Consider the following 20867-nt stretch of genomic DNA (forward strand, 5'->3'; position numbering starts at 1 on the left):
GCCCGTGGTAACAGTGTTAGTGCTTTCACTGAACCTGCACTCAACACTGGAGAACCTCCCTGCATTATGAAGATGAGCTGAAAAATAACATTAATTCACAATGTAGAGTGATGATTCAGCCACAGAAAACAAAACTGATATAATCCACTACAAGTCACACTGTGTCTTTCTTTAAGACTGGTTTATGATGCAGGTTAAGAGGCAGCTTGACATCTAAAATACTTAAACTGGCAAACACCTTGTTTCCCTGAATTCTCACAACTGTGGCACCAACTAGGGTAAGACCGAGTGGTTTTCAGAGGTTCCAGAACAGCAGAACAGATCAATCATACATATGCAAAAGTGATCTGAAGACAGAATTAATATTCCACGTTTCAGCTTAAACTAGTCATGTGATTTCCAATAAGTGGGAAACATTCATACCAATGTTTATAAGAAAGTTCAATGTAAACACACGGTACAGAACACTATCTTTGTTTTGGTATTTATTTATTTAATATGACAATTTCCATTGTTTTTAGGGATTGCTGATATCGAATGTTCATCCTTATTAATGATGAGCTACCCATTTTCTGACTGAGGAAATGGAAAGTTGTCACTGCCTAACAGCAATACTCAAAATAGCCTGTATGAAAGGAAAAGGCCTATCTGTGCACATACACATGCATACACACACACATGTCCACACGTGTACATATGCTCATACATGTACATGCATACACGTGTACACATGCACGTGCATGCACACATGAACATGTACGTGTGTACATGTGTGTACATGCATGCACGCATACGTACATGCACATACACACATGCACACACGTGCACACATGCACACACGTGCACACATACATGCATATACACATACACATACGCACGCGTGCATGCACATACATACGCATACACACATGCACACACATGCATGTGTACACGCATACGTAAGTATCATCTCAGGTACGTGGATTCAAAATTCTGATGCAAACAAGAATAATCACAAAACAGGGTAGGGTGTCAACAAGTGAGAATTGAGATGGATGTTCTGGAATGTTCCAGAGACAACATAGGGGGACGGCTGCACATCACATAAACATCTTAGCCATTTTAAACGTGACCATTCCTGCCAACATCGGCCTGGATTAAGATGATTTCATTTACATAAGGAACAGAAAATATAATACTTGTTCTAATGATTCTCTAATCATTAGATTATTTTCACAATTTTAAGTAATCACTAAATAACTTCCTTTCAAGGGTCTAAAAATAAAAATAACAAAAGAAAGTCACAGTCCTGACAGCTTTATCATGCAAATCACAGCTGTGAAAATAAAGCATGTTTTTGAGACTATGCCCTTCTCAAATATCCTTCATGGAATTTTGTACCAGTAATGGCTGGTAATTAATTGTTATACCCGGTGGAAAAGTATATCATTCACGGTATATGAAGTAAACATGTAAAGAGAAATGACCACACACACCTGAAACCAGGTCTCATTTCAAAACCGTTTCCTACCTTGGTTTTGCTTAATTTACTTCATGAGGTGCCTCCAGGAGAGGAAGCAGAGCTGGGGTCTGCCCCGAGGCTGCTTCAGGAAGAGCTGGGTGGGCACCAAGCCCCTCAGACCGAGGGCTCCGCTACGTGGCTATGACCCCATCCCTGCGGCTCCCCGAGCGTGTGTCCCTGTGTGTCACGCAAACCCCTGCCACACAGGGGACACATGCCACACGCCTGACACAGGCTCAGCATACAGAGAGCGATCAGTAAGTGGTGACTAGAGAGAAGCGACGGCCTCCAGCGTGGACGGAGAAAACAGGCCACAGGCTCAGAGACAGAGGAAACGCCACAGATCCACAGACGGAGGAAATGCCACAGACGCACGGACGGAGGAAACAGGCCACAGACGCACGGACGGAGGAAACGTCACAGACGCACGGACGGAGGAAACGTCACAGACGCACGGACGGAGGAAACGTCACAGACGCACGGTCGGAGGAAACAGGCCACAGACGCACGGACGGAGGAAACGTCACAGACGCACGGACGGAGGAAACGTCACAGACGCACGGAGGGAGGAAACAGGCCACAGACGCACGGACGGAGGAAACGCCACAGACGCACGGACGGAGGAAACGCCACAGACGCACGGACGGAGGAAACAGGCCACAGACGCACGGACGGCGGAAACAGGCCACAGACGCACGGACGGAGGAAACAGGCCACAGACGCACGGACGGAGGAAACAGGCCACAGACGCACGGAGGGAGGAAGCGTCATAGACACATGGACGGAGGAAACAGGCCACAGACGCATGGACAGAGGAAACACCACAGACACACGGATGAAAGAAACACCACCGACGCAGGGACGGAAGAAACACCACAGACGCACGGATGGAGGAAACGCGCCGCAGAGGCACGCACGGAGAAAACGCCACAGACCCACGGACGAACGAAACAGGCCAGAGACGCGCGCACGCCAGTGTGGAACATCGGACAGGAACGTCCCGGCCATGCACCGTCCACTCCCACTAGGGACTCCCCACCTCAGAGCACCCAGGATGGCTGTGGAGCTCCTGCCGCCCACCCCAGAGGCGAAGCTGGGGAGCCAGAGATGAGCAGGTTCACATCCATCAAATGCGGCTGCAATCCCTGTAATAACTGGAGGTCACCATTAAACAGAAGGGCACTTCACTCGGAATGAAAGCACTCTGCATAAAAGAACTAAAGATTGGCTGGTGACCGCTTAGAAACCATCACAATCATTCTTGAGAGTGATGACGAAGCTTCAAGAGTGGTCACTTTTCCTGTAGAAATGCCACAGAGGTGATTCCTGGAACTCATTTAGAATATTTCTTTCCCAGAAACCACACAACCAAGAATTTAATAGTGCCATCTCTTGACCAGAAACATTAAGATTTCTGATGAAACTAAACCCTATCCAGCCTCCTGATTCTAGAAGGTGCTATACAGAAAAGCTAACTCAGAGAGGTTGCATTTCTTTTGTCATCCATGACACACATAAAAAAAATTAAATGTACAAAAAATGTAGGAATTGTACAGTGAATACCCATGTATCTACCCCCTGGATCACAGATTAGATTTTAAATGTAAAGTTCTAAAGGTTCCCAGCTAAGGAAATGTGCAGTGTAAGCCTCTACCTGGTTAGAACCAAGGGGGACGGAATGAGCTTTCCCCGGCCTTGCTGCTCAGCTGGGAGGGGCTGCCACAGCTCAGCCACCCCACCCCAGAGCACCCAGGATGGCTGTGGAGCTCCTGCCGCCCACCCCAGAGGTGAGGCTGGATCCCCAATCTTGGTGTTAAGAGTGAGCCAGCCTTTAGAGGCCACGTGGTCTATACTTGAATAGAAAATGTTCCAGGAAACCAAAGATTCCAATGCCTGCGATGAATTCCTAACCATTTGAAACCCAGTCTCCTCATCTGTACAAAGAGAGCAATGCTGTCTCCTGGGAAAGCATTTCAGAAGGACGAAAAGGGATCCACATGAGAGCAGCTGAAAACGACAAGGCACTCTACAATTATAAGATTTTTTCTATATCTTTGTTTCAAGGAATGTCAGCATTCTAAATATTGCTCTTCATCCCACATCACCTTTCAGGAGCAAATCATAACAATCAAAACTATCAGCAGAATCCCTACCCGCTCAGTCGCCGTGTGCTTCTTCTCCCTGCATGAGAATTCCTGCAGAAGATGGGGCCATCCAAGAATGGCTCCCTGCCATCATGTGCCCATACTCCTTCCCCAGGGAGCTATTCCTGTACTCATGGGGCATGGGAAACCTGTATAACGCCACCAGAACGTCCTTGTTTGACTTACACACTTTCCAGAAGGGCTGATTTTATCCAGAATCCTAACTGTGTCAAACACTAAACCTAACCAATCATCAAGAAAACAAGGAAATGCAAGGCCATCTCCTGCCCCGGGTGCATGGCTACTAGGGGAGAAATAGAAAACGAGACATGAAAGGAAACTTTTAAGATATTCAGACCATCACTGGAGGATTCCAGGAACTCATTACAGATCATTGCTGTTCCTAATAACAGGAAAGAAATTCTAAAATTCCAACAGGCATGGTGAGTCCCTCACTTGTATGGAAATCAAAATAATAATCTATCACTATCTTCAAAGAGACAAAAGAAAAACTCTACTTCCTTTTCATATTAATTTGTTTACAAGTAACTAAGTGAGAAAATCTTAATGTCTGGACTGTGATATCAATAGCAAAATAACCCCAAGCACTCCAATTAAAAGATATAGACTGGCTGAGTGTATTTAAAAAAAGAAAAACCAACTATATGCTGCCTACAAAAAACTCACTTCAGCTGTAAAGACATACATAGACTAAACATGAAGGATGGAAAAACATGTTCCACATTAATGGAAATCAAAAGTGAGCAAGAGTGGCTATATTTATTTCAGATTAATCACAATTTAAGTTAAAAACTGTAAAAAGGAGACAAAAAGGTAATTATATAATGATAAAGAAATCAACACAGCAAGAGGACATAACAATTACAAATATATGTGCACCCAACAACAAAGCACCCAGATATATAAAGCAAATATTAGTAGATCTAAATAGAGAGAGAGGCCGGGCGTGGTGCCTCACACTTGTAATCCCAGCACTTTGGGGGGCGGAGGCAGGTGGATCACCTGAGGTCAGGAGTTCAAGACCAGCCTGGCCAACATGGTAAAGCCCTGTCTCTACTAAATACAAAAAATTAACCGAGCATGGTGGCACATGCCTGCAATCCCAGCTACTTGGGAGGCTGAGGCAGGAGGATCACTTGAACTCGGGAGGTGGAGGTTGCAATGAGTTGAGATTGCACCACTGCACTCCAGCCTAAGCAACAAGAGCAAAACTCCATCTCAAATATATATATATATGTATATATTTATAGAGAGAGAGAGAGACAGAGAGACACCAACACAACAATAGTAGGGGCTTCAAAACCCCACTCTCAGCACTGGAGATCATCTAGACAGAAAATAACAACAAAATATCGAATTTAAAGTACAGTATAGACCAAAGGGACCTAACAGACATTTCAGAACATTTCATCCAACAGATACAAAATGCACATTCTTCTCCTCAGCACATGGAACATTCTCTAGAATCAATCACATGCTAGGCTACAAAATAAGTCTCAATACATTTTTTTAAAATTGAAATCACATCTAGGATATTCTCAGACTGTAACAGAATAAAGCTATAAATCAACAAAAAGAACTTTCAAAACTGTATAAATACATAGAAATTAAATAATATGCCCTTGAATAGCCAGTGGGTCAATGAAGAAATTAAGAAGGAAATTTAAAAATGTATTGAAACAAATGAAAACGGAAACACAACATATCAAAGCCTATGGTATAGAGCAAAAGCAGTATTAAGAGGAAAGCTTATAGCAATAAACTCCTACATTAAAAAAAAGATTTAAAATAAACAACCTAACAATGAACTGCAATGAGCTAGAAGAGCAAGAACAAATCAAATCCAAAAGTGGTAGGAGAAAAGAAATAACAAAGATCAAAGAGGAACTAAATAAAATTAAAAAATACAAAAGATCGGAAAAAATGTTGGTTTTTTGAAAAGATAAATAAAATAGACAAACCATTAGCTACACTAAGAAAAAAAAAAGAAATCCCAAATAAGTAAAATTAGAAACAGAAAAAGAGAATTACTATTGATACCACAGAAATACAAGGGCTCACTGGCGACTATTATGAACAACTGTATGTCAACAGATTGGAAAACCTAGAGGAAATCGATAGATTCCTGGACACGTACAACCTACCAAGACGGAACCAAGAAGAAACGGAAATCCTAAACAGACCAATAATGAGTAACATGTATGACTAAGTAATAATAAAAAGTCTCCCAACAAAGAAAACCCCAGGACTAGGTGGCTTCACAGCTGAATTCTACAAATTTTTATTTCAATTCTTCTCAAACTATTCCAAAAATATTGAAGAGGATGGAATTCTGCCAAGTTCATTCTTCAAGGCCACCATTACCCTGATACCAAAGTAAGACAAGGACACAATAAAAAGAGAAAACTATAGGTCAATATCCCTGATGAATACAGATGCAAAAATCCTCAACGAAATACTAACAAACTGAATCCAACAGCAAATCAAAAAGATTATACACCATGATCAAGTGGGATTTATCCCAGGATGCAAGGATGGCTCAACAAACACAAACCAATAAACACGCTACATCACATCAACAGAATTAAGGACAAAAACCATAGGATCATTTCAATAGATATAGAAAAAGCATTTGATAAAATTCAACGCTGCTTCATGATAAAAACTCTCAACAAACTAGGCACTGAAGGAAACATACCTCAACACAATAAAGGCCATATGTGACAAACCCACAGCTAACATAATACTGAATGGGGAAACAGTAAGCTTTTTCTCTGAGATCTGTAGCAAGACAAGGACGCCCACTTGTACCACTCCTATTCAACACAGTACTGAAAGTCCTAGTCAAGAGCAATCAGGCAAGAGAAAGAAATCGAGGGCACCCAAAGTGGAAAGGAGGAACTCTAATTGTCTGTTTTCAGACAATATGCTCTTATATATTAAAAAAAAAAAAAGACTCCAGCAAAAATCTCTTTGAACTGATAAACAAATTCAGTAAACTTACAGAATACAAAATGAACATATAAAAATCAGTAGCATTTCTATAGACCAACAGTGAGCCAGTGGAAAAAGAAATCAAGAAAGCAATCGCATTTAGCTACAAAAATATACAATAAAAATAAAAATACCTCAGAAGAAATCTAACCAAGAGGATTAAAGATCTCTATGAGGAAAATAATATTCTACCCTCTGAGGGTAGAATAGTGGATTCTAGAGACAGGAAAGGGTGGCGGGAAGGGAGAAAGGGAGAGGTTGGCTAATGGATACAAAATTACATCTAGATAGGAAAAATAAGGTTTAGTGTTCTATAGCCTTGTAGGGTGACTATAGTTTACAATTTATTGTATATTTTCAAGCAGCTAGAAGAGAGGATTTTGAAGATTCCCACCATTAAGAAATAACAAATGTTTGAGATGATGGACATGCTAATTACCCTGATTTGCTAATTACACATGATAAACATGTATTGAAATACCACGCTGTATCCCATAGATATGTACTATAATGTGTCCATTAAAAAGAATAATTGTTAAAAACCCAAGTGCTATTTCTCATTTGTCCTATGTCAATGTTGTGGTCCATTGGTGGAGACCTAGCCATTTGCAAAGAAGACTATAGTTACTTGAGCTGAAAGCAAATGAATCACCACAAAAACTACCACTGGCACCAAGTCTTGTTTCCAGAATTTCCTGCCCACAGCACTGCCACAGTCACTGTGGGCAGGAAAGACACACTAGCCACCAAGTTTCAACCCCAGCACAATTGAAGCCTTTATTTCTCTGGTTTGGAATAGGTGTGTGTTCATAACTTATATTTACTCCAACTGCCCCCTTGCTTAAATAGCTCCTTAAGGATGACTTCCTGTTACTAAATCCCAACAGCTTCTGAGTATCCATTATATTCTCCAAAGTAAATAAAAAGAGAAAATGTGTTGAAAGCCTGATAATGTTCACTTAAGAATCCAGCATGATGTACTGCTTGAAACGGACACGACACTCCACCTTGTTCCTTTATGTTACTTTTAAAGTAGTCCCAGTTATCATACATAGTTGAAGCCATAATTTCTGCAATACCATTAGGTCCACAAAGGGTGGGGCCAGGGAACTTCAAAGTCTGTCTCTGATTTTTTTATTTAAAAAGGAAAGCTTATGAGAGTAGGTAATGAAAATAAATATTCACACAACTCGGGACAGGGGATGGTGAAACATAAAGCCCCAGCCTGGCACAGGTGTCCAGCCAGTGAGGGTGGAGACACAGACTCATACAGTCCCCACAATCCCCCAGAAGTGCCACAGACAGGTGGGTGGCCTGAGACAGAGCCAGGCTCCGAATTCCAGGAGCTGTCTGGCTCATGTGCACCCGGCGTGGTCCAGTGCATGAGGATGCCCCATGTCACCAGTCCCAGTGCAGAGCACAAGAATGCCCGTGTCATGAGCCCCCGCTGCAGAGCATAGCCTGAAGGTGCCAGCCCAGCCTCCTGCACACACTGGCCACCAAGGCACTGCCCTCCAGGAAGGAGGACCTCAGAGGTCGTGGCAGGGTGAGGTCCTGCTCTTCATCATCCCCGAGCAGTGGGGAAAGTCCCAGCAGACATTTGGGGAGTCCCTACAGGTGGCTCTGGAACTCTGAGTGGAAGTTCAAAGATGTCCCCAGATACACCAGACTCAAACCTAAAACAGGCCATTCTTCCAGATATGCCCAGACTGGAACCTATATAGGCCATCCTTCCCAGCTTTCCTCTGGAAAAGCAGGCTTAAAAGAGTATCGACTAAAAGGGGCCACCAGGAAGAGAGAAGTCCTATCTTTAAAAAAAGAAAGAATTTTTTTAAAAAGAGGCACTGAGGCTCTGACCCAACTGAGCACAGAGTACGTGTTCGGCAGCATCTGTCAGAGCAGAGGAAGCACACACGTGCTCTCCATACCCTGTGCTCCCAGCACCCGTCCTCCCCGCACCCAAGCTCCCCACACCTGTGCTCCCCGCGCCCATCTCTACTCCCCATGCCCATGCTCCCCGCGCCCGTCCTCCCTGCGCCCATGCTCCCCACACTCGTGCTCCCCGTGCGCATCTCTGCTCCCCATGTCCATGCTCCCGCACCCATCCTCCCTGCGCCCATGCTCCCCACGCCCATGCTCCCCGCGCCCATGCTCCCCACACCCGTTCTCCCCACGCCCATGCTCCCCACACCCGTGCTCCCCGTGCCCATCTCTGCTCCCAAAGCCCATGCTCCCCGCACCCATCCTCCCTGCGCCCCTGCTCCCCACACCCGTCCTCTTCGCGCCCATGCTGCCCGCGTCCGTCCTCCCCGTGCCCATGCTCCCCACACCCGTCCTCCATGTGCCCATGCTCCCCACACCCGTCCTCCCCGCGCCCATGCTCCCCACACCCAGGCTCCCCGCGCCCATCTCTGCTCCCCACACCCAGGCTCCCTGCACCCGTCCTCCCCACGCCCATGCTCCCCACACCTCTGCTCCCCGCGCCCATGCTCCCCGCACCCATGCTCCCCGCGCCCATCTGTGCTCCCCACACCCATGCTCCCCGCACCCATCCCCCCTGCGCCCATGCTCCCCACACCCATCCTCCCTGCGCCCATCCTCCCCACACTCGTGCTCCCCGCACCCATCTCTGCTCCCCACACCCATCTCTGCTCCCCACACCCATGATCCCCGCACCCGTCCTCCCCGCGCCCATGCTCCCTGCATCCGTCCTCCCCGTGCCCATCTGTGCTCCCCACACCCATGCTCCCCACGCCCATCTCTGCTCCCCACACCCATGCTCCCCGCACCCGTCCTCCCCGCGCCCATGCTCCCCACACCCGTGCTCCCCGCACCCATCTCTGCTCCCCGCGCCCATGCTCCCCATGCCCATGCTCCCCGCACCCGTCCTCCCCACACCCATGCTCCCCACACCTGTGCTCCCTGCACCCATCTGTGCTCCCTATGCCCATGCTCCCCACACCCGTGCTCCCCGCACTCATCCTCCCCATGCCCATGCTCCCCACACCCATCTGTGCTCCCCATGCCCATGCTCCCTGCATCCGTCCTCCCCACGCCCATCTGTGCTCCCCATGCCCATGCTCCCCGCACCCGTGCTCCCCGCACTGCGTTCCCTGTGCCCATGTCTGCTCCTCGAGCTCCCTTCCACAGATTTCCTCTGTACGCCCTTCTTGATAGTCACTGTCACCTGGAATTGCCTGGATAAATGGAGGTAAAGAAAATAAATGGAGGACCACATTGGAGGACAGAGTGGAAGCGGCTATTTACCAAGCAGGGCTGTGAGATGAGCGCATCTGATCCACATTAATCCTGACAGTCGGTTTATTAGCCCCGTTCAACAGCTGGGGACACTGAGGTGGGGAGGGATGGGCTTGCTTACCCTGGACGATGCTGACAGTGTGGGCCCAGCCCGGTCCCACAGCCACCAGGAGGAGGCTCCTGAGCAGGCAGGCACAGAAGTGCAGCCCAGAGAACTCTTGGGACCCTGGCACAGACTCCTCAGGAAGGAAGCAGAGAAAGGCCCACAGAGACTCAAGCAGCACAGAAGAAGGTCACCCACAAGTTAAAAATAGATGTTTGTGCTTTACCGTCCCAGCATGCTAAAAATCCAACCCGCTCACACGCACGGCCTGACATGAGCCCGGCCTCCTGCAGCACTGGGCCAAGTGAGAGATGCACCGGCCCCTCTCCCAACAATGGCAGGCTCGGCAGCTGCTCTTCAATGTACTTGACACCCTTCCACGAGGATTAAGCTACACTGTCCGCACTGGGTAAGTTTAATCCCAACACAGCTAACCGTGTGGATCTGCAGCACAACAAACAACCTGCTTAGGATGATTCTATCACTGACAAAGACGCTGAATCTCCCAGCAAAGCCCAGTGACGTTTCTGTTTTCATTTCAGGTAAACTGGCCCACACAGTCTAGTTTACCTGCTGATAATTCCTTGGAAAGACCATCAGGGGAGATCCACACCATTTTCAGCTTTACAGGGATGTGAATTTCCATGCGATGAGAAGGGGAATGGGGAAATAAAACAAGGATTCAAAACAGATTGTTCTGAATTGTTTTGCCTGTGTGCTTCCTGGGAGTGGTAAAGTCAGGAACTGCCGCTCTGTGTCAGGCGAGGAAGTAATAGAGACAATGGCACCAACTCCTGAGACAGAGGACCTGACACATGGTGCAGCCACTGCCTGTGGCCACGGAAATTCCAGGGAATGCAGACCCCAGTTGCCTGGTACAGCCACCACCTGTGGCCATGGAAATTCCAGGGAATGCAGGCCCCAGTTGCCTGGTACAGCCACCACCTGTGGCCATGGAAATTCCAGGGAATGCAGGCCCCAGTTGCTTGGTGCAGCCACCGCCTGAGGCCACAGAAATTCCAGGGAATGCAGGCCCCAGTTGCATGGTACGGCCACCATCTATGGCCACAGAAATTCCGAGGAATGCAGACCCTCAGTCCCATGGTGCAGCCATCACCTGCGGCCACAGAAATTCCAGGGAATGCAGCCCCTCAGCTACATGGTGCAGCCACCACCTATGGCCACGGAAATTGCAGGGAACACAGACCCTCAGTCGCATGGTGCAGCCACCACCTATGGCCACAGAAATTCCAGGGAATGCAGACCCTCAGTCACATGGTGCAGCCACCATCTATGGCCACAGAAATTCCAGGGAACATAGACCCCAGTCCCATGGTGCAGCCACCACCTGCGGCCACAGAAATTCCAGGGAACATAGACCCCAGTCCCATGGTGCAGCCACCACCTGCGGCCACAGAAATTCCAGGGAATGCAGCCCCTCAGTTACATGGTACAGCCACCATCTATGGCCATGGAAATTCCAGGGAACACAGACCCTCAGTCACATGGTACAGCCACCATCTACGGCCATGGAAATTCCAGGGAACACAGACCCTCAGTCACATGGTACAGCCACCATCTACGGCCACGGAAATTCCAGGGAACACAGACCCTCAGTCACATGGTACAGCCACCATCTACGGCCACGGAAATTCCAGGGAACACAGACCCTCAGTCACATGGTACAGCCACCATCTATGGCCACGGAAATTCCAGGGAACACAGACCCTCAGTCACATGGTACAGCCACCATCTATGGCCACGGAAATTCCAGGGAACACAGACCCCAGTCTCTAAAGTGTTATTTGTTTTATGAACTTCACTGCAGTGATTGTGGAAGAGTTTCTCTCTGTGCAGAGCTCAGCATCCAGAAGGGAAGTTGGCCCCAGGAATGCCTTCCTCCTCTTCAGAGCTCAGGGCCCAGGGCTGACGCCCTTGGGAGAGGTCCCTGTTTGGCAACTGTGCCTGTGGAGGGTCCCCCAACACTCACCGTGCATCTCCTAGGAGCGGAGGCTGCAACAGGGACCCAGAGACCAAGCCTCTGCTCAGGCAACAGTGAGCTGATGGCCTTCCACTCTAAGTTCCAACTGCATGGAGTGTGTATTCCATGAATGCTTGTTAAATGAATGATTCACATAATAAGGTCTTCTGTGCTGACCTTTGCTGGTCTGCTGACCATGGGCTTCAGAGCATAGACCTCATTCCTGGAGCAACCAGCTCTTCCCAGAGCAACGGCCGCTGGAGGACAAAGGCCAGGGCTTCTTCCTGCAGCAACGCACTCAGGACCCTGCGCTGGGCACGCTGGGGCCTCTCCAGCAGAAGATCCCCGGCCCTGACCTTGCAACACCAGTGAACCCCAGGGGAGCCCCAAGTGCTCAAAATCAAGTAAATGTCCATTGTGATTTAACATATCAATTTTAGAAGAAAGGGCAGATTGCCACCTCCCTCCTCAAACTAGGGACCATAAATCGATACAAGGCCTTAACTGAGGCTCTGCCTTAAATCCTGCTAAAACTACCAGCCAAACACCCAAATTTACATTAAAGTTAAAGGAAAAAAAAAAAAAACTAAACCAAACACCTGTAAGAAATGGTCAAGTAAACTGTGATACATCAACCCAAAGATTAAACATTAAAACGATGAAGTAGCAAGATATTAAAAGAATACAAACTCTATGTATGTCATGGCTCAAGGATTCTAAAATTACACAGAGACAAAGACTGGAATGGAAGGGGGATATGTTTACAGATACATTTTTTATTTTTTAACTTTTAATGGTATATTACTTCTCTAATATATGATTTGACTAACCAGATAATTCGGCAAAAAAAAAAAAAAAAAATCAATCGTGCCTATAGATAAATATGTAAAGAATCCCTCTCTCTGATGCCAATGGAATTAGTTTGGGTCTGGCCCACAGTCTTCAATCTTTTAATTAAGACACAAAAACCATCTTCCAAGCTATTAGCGAAACAAAAAATGATTTAAAACCAGGAGCCCAAAAGAAAAGACCTACCATCAATCACAGCATCTCTCCACGCCTCTCTACCCTGGACAGTGTTCCTTCTTTCCCCATTTTCATATCTACCACACAAAGCACTTAGTAAAAAAATTATCTCAATTTATGAGTCGCGCAGCACAAAGGGCCGATGTCACTACCAACATATCCCGCAGCCCAAAACCGAAGCAGCAACCCCCAGCGAAGGGAAAATGAGAGGCTGCTGGTTGTAATTGTAAATCTCACAACTCAATGTCTTAGCACTTTCCTGCCTTGTTGGTTTCAAGGGCTTATTAAAATTAACTCCCCTACTGGATATTGAAGAAAGAAGGCAGGACGGTTGTGCAGGCTCCGAAGAGGCGGAGCCCTCGTTCCGCGGCCACAGCGGTCTTTCTACTCACAGCAGCCGGGTTTACCAATTAGTCTCCCTTAAAGGGCACTGTTTATGATCATCACCAACAAATGGATGCAATTACTTCTTTTGAGATGTAGCAAGTTTTTGGCCCTCAGCAGAAAAAAAAACAGGGCACTGGCACAATAGTCATAAACTCTGCATGGCACACACACAGAAGGAAGATTAAAGCCCTGGAGGTGGAGGCGTTCGGGAAGGGAAGGTGGAAGCAGGAAGGACACCCACGAGATAGAGTGGTCAGAAACCAACCACGTCACCAAAGGGCGCCATAGACGTTCCAGAGGACAAAATGACCGTCTTTCCAGGGTAAACACCCATTTGCCAAACTCAGCCAGTGACGGCAAGCAAGAGTTTGCTTTTTTAAAGGCGTCTGAGTAACGATGAGAAGAGCAAGAAATGAGCTTAATAATGGGACTGACGGGGCCCTGGGCTGGTGACTCAGCCAATGTGCACAGCATCAAAACCCAGGTTCCTCAATGCGCTCCCTCTGCAGTTCAGGAGAGCGCTACAACTCACCCCATAAATCACTGCTTAAAAAAATCAGTTCTAAAAAAAGAGACGACCCATTTGAAAGCAGCTGGGAGGAGGAAGACAGAGAGTGACTCACAGAATCCAACCGCTTGTAGCCTCGGAACCATAACAAGAATATGAAACTAGCAAGTCCAGTGTGAGGCAGAACAGAGACGCCGTCATGGCTCTCAGGAGGCTGAGTGGGAAGCGCGTGGCTCGGGCCCCTAACGGCGCCTGGAGCAGCCTATGGGCCTGTGCCCTTCGTGTGGGTTCGCTTTCCTAGCTTCCTGGCTAAATTTGACGTATAGCATTTATTCGCCAAGAAAAGAACATTCAAATCAAACTATTGTCATAACTCTGAAGGACTCTTAACATTCCAGTCCACACGTTCAGAAGCCCACACATATCAGTGCTGCCACTGTGCAGGTCACAATGTTTTCAATGCACCTTGCATGCAACCAGTGATGATGTTTTCAATGCATCATGCAGGTAGCCATCTCATTCAGGATACTTAAATATCTGTGACGACTTGATACTTAGTTATCTGTGACTTTCAGATAGATGTAACAACGCTACCTGGCCAAGAAGACCTCACCCTCCGGAACCCACTGACCCTCCCACCCTCCTCTCAGTTACAACAAACTGTCCGTGAGGCTCAATGAAGCTCAGCTTTCGCACATTTGTTTTTTCAGAGTAAACTATTTCTTTTCAACGAAAATAATGTGTACAGAGCCCTCAGGACCTTCTCTTAGGCTCTGGAAGGCGGCCCCCAGGTCAGCTCTTACACAGGCGTGTGACTTCCTCACTGTGCAGGGTGGAACCTCCAAGAAATGCACAGGGCTGGGGGTGCTGGGGGCAGAACTCCATTCGAAAGCCACAAATATCTGTGACCTTGTGCCAAGTGTCCTGAAAAAGCCACCCCCAAAACCTACAAACCTCCCACTGGGCCATCATTTTAGGATCCACTCTTTGGTGACAGCAACGTGCAGGCTGTGTGAAGACCATGTCTCTGTACTTGACACGTATTCATATGTGCTAATAGTAACACACACAGCCAGGCACGGTGGCTCACGCCTGTAATCCCAATACTTTGGGAGGCTGAGGCAGGGGGATCACCTGAGGTCAGGAGTTCGAGACCAGCCTGGCCAACATGGTGAAACCCCATCTCTACCAAAAATACAAAAAATTAGCCGGGTGTGGTGGCGGGCACCTGTAGTCCCAGCTACTTGAGAGGCTGAGGCAGGAGAATCACTTGAACCCAGGAGGCGAAGGTTGCAGTTAGCCGAGATTGCACCACTGCAACCCAGCCTGGGCAACAAGAGTGAAACTTTGTCCCCCAAAAAAAAAATATATATATATATATATATAAACACACGCACACAGGTCCCTCAACCAACACAGGAAGACCGGGCACGTGCGCGAGCCTTCACCTCCCTCTGCGAGCAGGTTCTCCCCTGCTGAAAAAACATTAGGCTGCACTACTGTGGAGCATAACTGATCGCTGAAGGAATCGGCTACATTAATTAGCAGAGCAGAGCATGGAGGATGCAGTCAGTGGGCATGGAACACGCTGACAATTACCAAAGCCACAGAGTACAAAGCATGGCACCTATTTTTCAAAACTTCTCTTCCGCCAAAAACCAACAATTTTTGCAGGCTATATTATGAGTTCTATCAAAATAATTCAGCGCCTCCTAAACAAATGGGAAAGAGCTCCTTCTGAAGCATGCACTGCCCAAAAAGATCAGTGACCAGTCAACAGAGAAACTTACTTTCTAATTTGAATCAACAGCTAAATGCAATCCTTTTTAAAATAATAATAATAAGAAGAAGAAGACATGAGGCTGGGCACAGTGGCTCATGCCTGCAATCCCAGCACTTTGGGAGGTCAAGGCGGGCAGATCACCTGAGGTAAAGAGTTCGAGACCAGCCTAGCCAACATGATGAAAACCCATCTCTACAAAGGTACAAAAATTAGCCAGGTATTGTGGCGGGCACCTGTAATCCCAGCTACTCAAGAAGTGAGGCACGAGAACCACTTGAACTCAGGAGGCGGAGGTTGCAGTGAGTTGAGCTCATACCACTGCACTCCAGCATGGGAGACAGAGTGAGACCCTGTCTCAAAAATTAAAAAATAAATAAGACATGAGTTTGTCTTTATGGGGAAGTTTTCTGCTTCCGCTCCAATTTGTTTGGCAATTCCATGTAAAGTATCAGTTATTAATGAAATTATTTTTAGGCCCTTTAAAGCCACAAAAAAGAATACCCAATTATAAAGGGCAAAAATGTAGGGAAGAGAAGGGAGAAGAAAATATTCTGGGGAAAGGAGTATGAGAAAGCAGCTGCCACAGCCCTCTCATTCCTTGACCCTCCCCAGAATGGAGCTCCAGATCACCTGGAGGCCTCCCCACCTTCATGGCCTCCTCACCTGCAGGGCCTCCTCAGCCGCAGGGCCTCCGCACCCTCACGGCCTCTCCACCTGCGGGGCCTCTCCACTAGCACAGCCTTCCCACCTGCACAGCCTCCTCACCCGAGGGGCCTCCGCACCCTCATGGCCTCCCCACCCACACAGCCTCCGCACCCGCACAGCCTCCTGACCTGTGTGGCCTCCTTACCCGCACAGCCTCCGCACCCACACAGCCTCCTGACCCACACAGCCTCCCCACCCGTACAACCTCCCCACCCACACAGCCTCCTGACCCGTGTGGCCTCCTTACCTGCACAGCCTCCTGACCCGTGTGGCCTCCTTACCTGCACAGCCTCCCCACCCGCACAGCCTCCCCACCCGCACAGCCTCCTGACCTGTGTGGCCTCCTTACCTGCACAGCCTCCTGACCTGTGTGGCCTCCTTACCTGCACAGCCTCCCCACCCGCACAGCCTCCTGACCCGTGTGGCCTCCTTACTTGCACAGCCTCCTCCCTGGCTCACACTCAGACCCAAGTATGTGAGGAGATGACCCCCCCTCCGGCCACACACCCTGAATGTATCCCCACACGGATTCGAGGCCATCAGCTCCCACGAGAGGGCTGCCCAGCACTTCTCCCCACAGAGAGCCCTTGTGTTTTGCTGGCCGCGTGCTGTGTGGTGTGAGCTGGCCTCATCTTCCCCTGTGAGGGGGCACGGGGCACGGGACAGGGACAGGCAGTGGAAGAAGGATGGAGCCCTCGGCCCCGCAGCAGGAAGTGCCCCTGCAGCCCTGCAAAGCAGGACACCAGCAGTGCATGTAACGGCGCCCAGCAGGCGGGCACAGCAGAACTGGACCAGGGTCTAGAAACCTACACCATGCGTAACCCACGCAGGCTGGCAGCCCACGCAGGAACCTCAGGGGAATGCTCTACTCTTTCCTTCAGTCTATGTTATGTGCTTAAAATGGAACTTTTTCCATCCTCCTCTGTAGGAAATGAGCACTGGAAATTCCACATATGTTTCTATAATATTTTCTGATATTTTAATAAAATGATGACAACCAACTTAAAGAATTCTCTCCACTTGAATTTTGATTGAAGATGGGAAATAATTCAGCATTAACAGCTGTTTTCAGCTTTCACTCTGAAAGCAGATACATTGAGGAATTTTTGAAGTCCAATAACATAAAGAAACACAGATTTTTGATCCTTCAATTCTTGGATTTCTATTAAGCAATACTGGAAAACAAGTTGATTCATCTAATTTAAGCCCGTAAAACTGTTTTATGTGGTCATGAGACAGAGAATTCCAAACGACCTTACAGCACTACCCCCATAAACTCAACCTGGGCAAACCCACACTTCACAGCAAAGTTAAAGACCATCCAGCGAACAGATGAGGCAGTGGGGCCAGCACAGGCCGGAGGGTGCAGAGAGGCTGAATAGAGCCACGGAGCAACCCTCTCACCCTTTCTTCTTAAATGTGTAGCTCAGATCTCAGCAAGATTCATGTGGAAGGAAAAAACATAATTAGGCTTCCTGCATGCAAACACACACACCCCTTTCTCTGCCTGGTCTCTCAATAAGAAACTCATTAAGCCCTTTTTAAAAAACCTGTACAGACGCAAGGTGTTCACGGGGAATTCGGCTGAGCACACCTTCGTCGAAAGTGGCTTTGCCATCGTCTGGGCAGCAAGACAGTATCACTCACCCTCCAAGAGCAACTGACAGGCAAGTGTCATCACCTCGAAAGGCCACAATGCCCAACACAGGACACCCATTCCCAGCGACATCCCAGACTCTGGGAACAAATGTGGGTCCAACTTCTGGGCTAGCAGTGGGTGGGGGAACCCTCAGATGGGGCTCGCCCTGCTGAGCTCAGGGGCGCTACGCTCTGCTGACATGGATGGGGCACTGACACTTCACATCAGTGTGATGCAGGCAGCAAAGAAGCCCCTGTCCTGAGACAGCGAACACGGAGGGTGCTGCAGGCAGGGGTGCACCTGGGCCGAGACGCGAGCTGGGAAACCTACCCAAGGCTGACACAATCAGATAACCAGGGTGGGCCTTTTGCAAATGATACACTCCTTACCCACCAAACGAGCTGTCTGCACTGCACAATCTACTTACCAGTTTACATCCGAACCCTGCACAGGGCATCTCCCGCCTCCTAGCCATGCCCTCCTCATCCTCAGCTCCTCAGGAGGGCAGCAGCCAAGCCCACAGGCCTGGAAGACTCTGCCCGCCCCCCCCCCCAACTGTGTCACGTTACAGGACACTGACACACCTCGCGGAACCCCACATCTGAAACTGAAAAACAGGACCATTTCCCGTCCCCAGAAGTCTGGAAAGGCAGTTGGCTGCACACCATGGCCCCTGCTCACTCCCTTCTTTGCCCTGAAAGTGTTAAAAAGGAAAACATAAAGTCAACACCAGCTCCTCCCTGCCGGTGAAAATTGGCACGAATGAATTTACTTTCTGGCTGCCGGCCCTCACAAAACCGTTACCCAAAAAAAGTTCACCATGCTAAACTGCTCCAAATATAAATGTGAGACGCGCCGGCCCACCCCCACCCCACCCCACGTTACAGGAATGGCCTGACCAGGATGAGCCCGGAGACGGCTAAATGCACATCAAACATTTCAGATTTGGGAACTTCAGTGGTTTTGGGGAAAAGACCTGGCAAAGCCCGATCTGAAACTTATGACAGTTGAGCACATGATCTCCGCCATGAAGAGCAAATAAGAGGCGTACACAACCCTCCATAAGACCGCGGTGGCTGATCTGCCACAAACCCTCCTACGACAGGACCAGGACGGCAAGGCCGGAGCCCGGCCCGGGGGGAGGTTGACGATTCCGCCCAGCCCTCCCCGCGCAGCGCCCGCGAACAATGGGGGTGGGATCCCCCGGGCCGCGCCAGGACCGCTGCACGGCCTGAGCCACCAGAGATCGAACCCGGGGTCCAACGACAAGTTTCGCATTGAAATCAGGCCGGGCGTTCCAGGCCGAACCCTCCAGCGAGGAGGTGGCGCGCACCGCGCTGCTGCACCAAGGACGCCGCGGCTCCAGCGCAGAGCGCACGGGAAGGCCGATCCCGCCGGGCCCGCTGCATCCTGCGCCCCCACCGCGCGGCGCCCAGGCCCCACAGACACCCCCAGGGCGCGGGGGGTTCGCGGCCCCACAAACATCCCAGGGCGCGGGGGATCGCGGCCCCACAAACACCCCCAGAGCGCGAGGGGATCCCAGGCCCCACAGACACCCCCAGGGCGCGGGGAATCGCGGCCCCACAAACGTCCCCAGAGCGCGGGGGATCGCGGCCTCACAAACGTCCCTAGGGCGCGGGGTCTGGGGGTCCGGGGGATGCGCACGCTCCGGGCTGGGGTCGCACCTCCCCCTCCGGGCCCGGCCCCCGCCCCGCCGCAGGCCCCGCGCCCCCAGCCCTCCGCGCGCGGCCCTCCCCGGTGACAGCGCGGCCCGGCCCGGGGCGGGGGCCCGGTTACCTTCCGACAGCTCCAGCTCCAGCTCGGCCAGGCGCGCCCGCACCTCCAGGGGCAGCGCCATGCCCTCCAGGCTGCGGTCCGCCATGCTCCGCGGGCGCCGCGCCCCGCACGGCCTCCTCTTTGTTCGCAGGCGGAGGTCTCGGCGGCTCCTCGCGCCCGGCGGAACCGCACCGAGGAGGAGGCGGCGGCGCGGGCGCGGGAGGCGGGCGGCGGGCGCGCAGGGACCTCCCTCCCCTCGGCGCCTCCTCAGCGCGGCCCCGCCACGGCCGCCTCGCGCGCCCCCGCGCCCCACGGGCCCCGGCCCGCCCCGCGCGCGCTCGGCCCCTCCCCGCAGGCGCTGCGGACCCGGCCCCGGCCCTGCTGCTCTCGGCCCCGGCCCGACGGGAGCGTCTCTGCGCGCGCGCGTCACGGGGCCGCGGGGGCGGGGCGCGCGAGGACGCGCAGGAGCGGGAGCGCGCGGGGGGGGCGCAGGGGGGCGCGCGGCCGCGTCAGCGAAGCGCGCGCTCCCGGGGGCGCGCTCGGGGGCGGGTTGGGGGCTCGGGGCCCGCGGGGCGGGGCGGGGCGGGGCGGTCTTGTCTGTCCTGGGTTCTGCGCGTCCAGCGGAGCCTGCGGGCCCGGCCCCAGAGCCTGGTCCACCCGGCGCCCTGCGAAAATCACGTCCTGGAGCCGCAGCTTGACGTCTGCGCGAAAACTCGCAGTGCCCCGGGTCTTGGAGGGCTGGTTTTTTGCTAATGAACATTTTAAGAGGCGGAGACGGAGCGCTAGGCTGGAAGTTTCGAATGCAGCGACCAGCAGATGACCTTGAGCGACTCTGAGCCTTTGCCTGGCGGGTCAGTGTCCCCATCTGTGAAAAGGGGATGGGAAGACAAGGTTGGGTCACCTAATCTCCAAATGCCAGGTGGGCCCGAAAAGCCTGGCTCCAGCCCTCCCGGGACAGGCTGCAGGCCCCAGGGTTCCCACCGTCCTTCTCCTTGTGGGGCCATCAGCTCCCAGCCTCAGTGCCACCTCGGCGAGGCTGAA

At 50.6% G+C, this 20867-nt stretch overlaps 1 protein-coding gene across 4 annotated transcripts in view; it reads right to left on the reverse strand.

Moving 5' to 3' along the window:
• The window catches only part of DIP2C (disco interacting protein 2 homolog C), a 419803-nt gene extending 399621 nt beyond the window's left edge, over positions 1–20182 (reverse strand). Inside the window, exon 1 of one of the 4 annotated variants that reach the window (XM_055353740.2) lies at positions 19848–20182. In XM_055353740.2, coding sequence (XP_055209715.1) covers positions 19848–19932 — 85 coding nt within the window. In that variant the 5' untranslated portion in view covers positions 19933–20182. The remainder of the gene's footprint in view (positions 1–19847) is intronic. The other 3 variants (XM_055353742.2, XM_055353743.2, XM_055353744.2) reach the window with 3 other exon arrangements.
• Positions 20183–20867: the final 685 nt, after the last annotated feature.

The sequence above is a fragment of the Gorilla gorilla genome, chromosome 8 (assembly GCF_029281585.2).
Source record: "Gorilla gorilla gorilla isolate KB3781 chromosome 8, NHGRI_mGorGor1-v2.1_pri, whole genome shotgun sequence".
NCBI classification, from domain to species: Eukaryota; Metazoa; Chordata; class Mammalia; order Primates; family Hominidae; genus Gorilla; species Gorilla gorilla.